This window comes from Habropoda laboriosa, unplaced genomic scaffold, assembly GCF_001263275.1.
Source record: "Habropoda laboriosa isolate 0110345459 unplaced genomic scaffold, ASM126327v1 scaffold45, whole genome shotgun sequence".
In the NCBI taxonomy this organism is placed as follows: domain Eukaryota; kingdom Metazoa; phylum Arthropoda; class Insecta; order Hymenoptera; family Apidae; genus Habropoda; species Habropoda laboriosa.
The window spans coordinates 1,026,679-1,027,073 of NW_017100168.1; the positions used below are offsets into that span (position 1 = coordinate 1,026,679).

General features: G+C 58.2%; 1 protein-coding gene across 1 annotated transcript in view; it reads left to right on the forward strand.

Annotated features, from left to right (window-relative positions):
• LOC108578634 (protein expanded-like) overlaps positions 1-395 on the forward strand; it is a 57,318-nt gene that overhangs the window by 26,377 nt on the left and 30,546 nt on the right. The window contains exon 2 of the mRNA XM_017942001.1: positions 27-126. Coding sequence (XP_017797490.1) covers positions 27-126 — 100 coding nt within the window. The remainder of the gene's footprint in view (positions 1-26; positions 127-395) is intronic.

Genomic DNA, 395 nt, shown 5'->3' on the forward strand with positions numbered 1-395 from the left:
ATAACGTTTCGAACGTATGGTTTCAGGCGAAGTCGAGAGTGAAGGAGGTGTACGCGCAGACATGCATGCTTCTCGGCCAGCAGGGCATGCGAGACTGCGAACTGTTCGGCCTGGCAATACTGTCCGGTGAGTAAAATGTTGGTGTGCAGATGCGGGGGCCCTTTTCCTTTTCTACCTCTTTTCTGCCCCCCTCGTCCGTTCACCACGCTCTCGTTTCCGTCGTTCCATCGTTTAACGGACGAAATGCGGTCGGACGGGCCCGGTGAGCATCGTGAATGACTTGTGGGGTAGCGTATCCGCCTCAAATTACGGCGCGCCACTTTTTAACCTCCTCCACCTCCTCCACCTCCTCCTCCTCCCCCCTCCTCCTCCTCCCCCTTCCCCCTCCTCCCCCC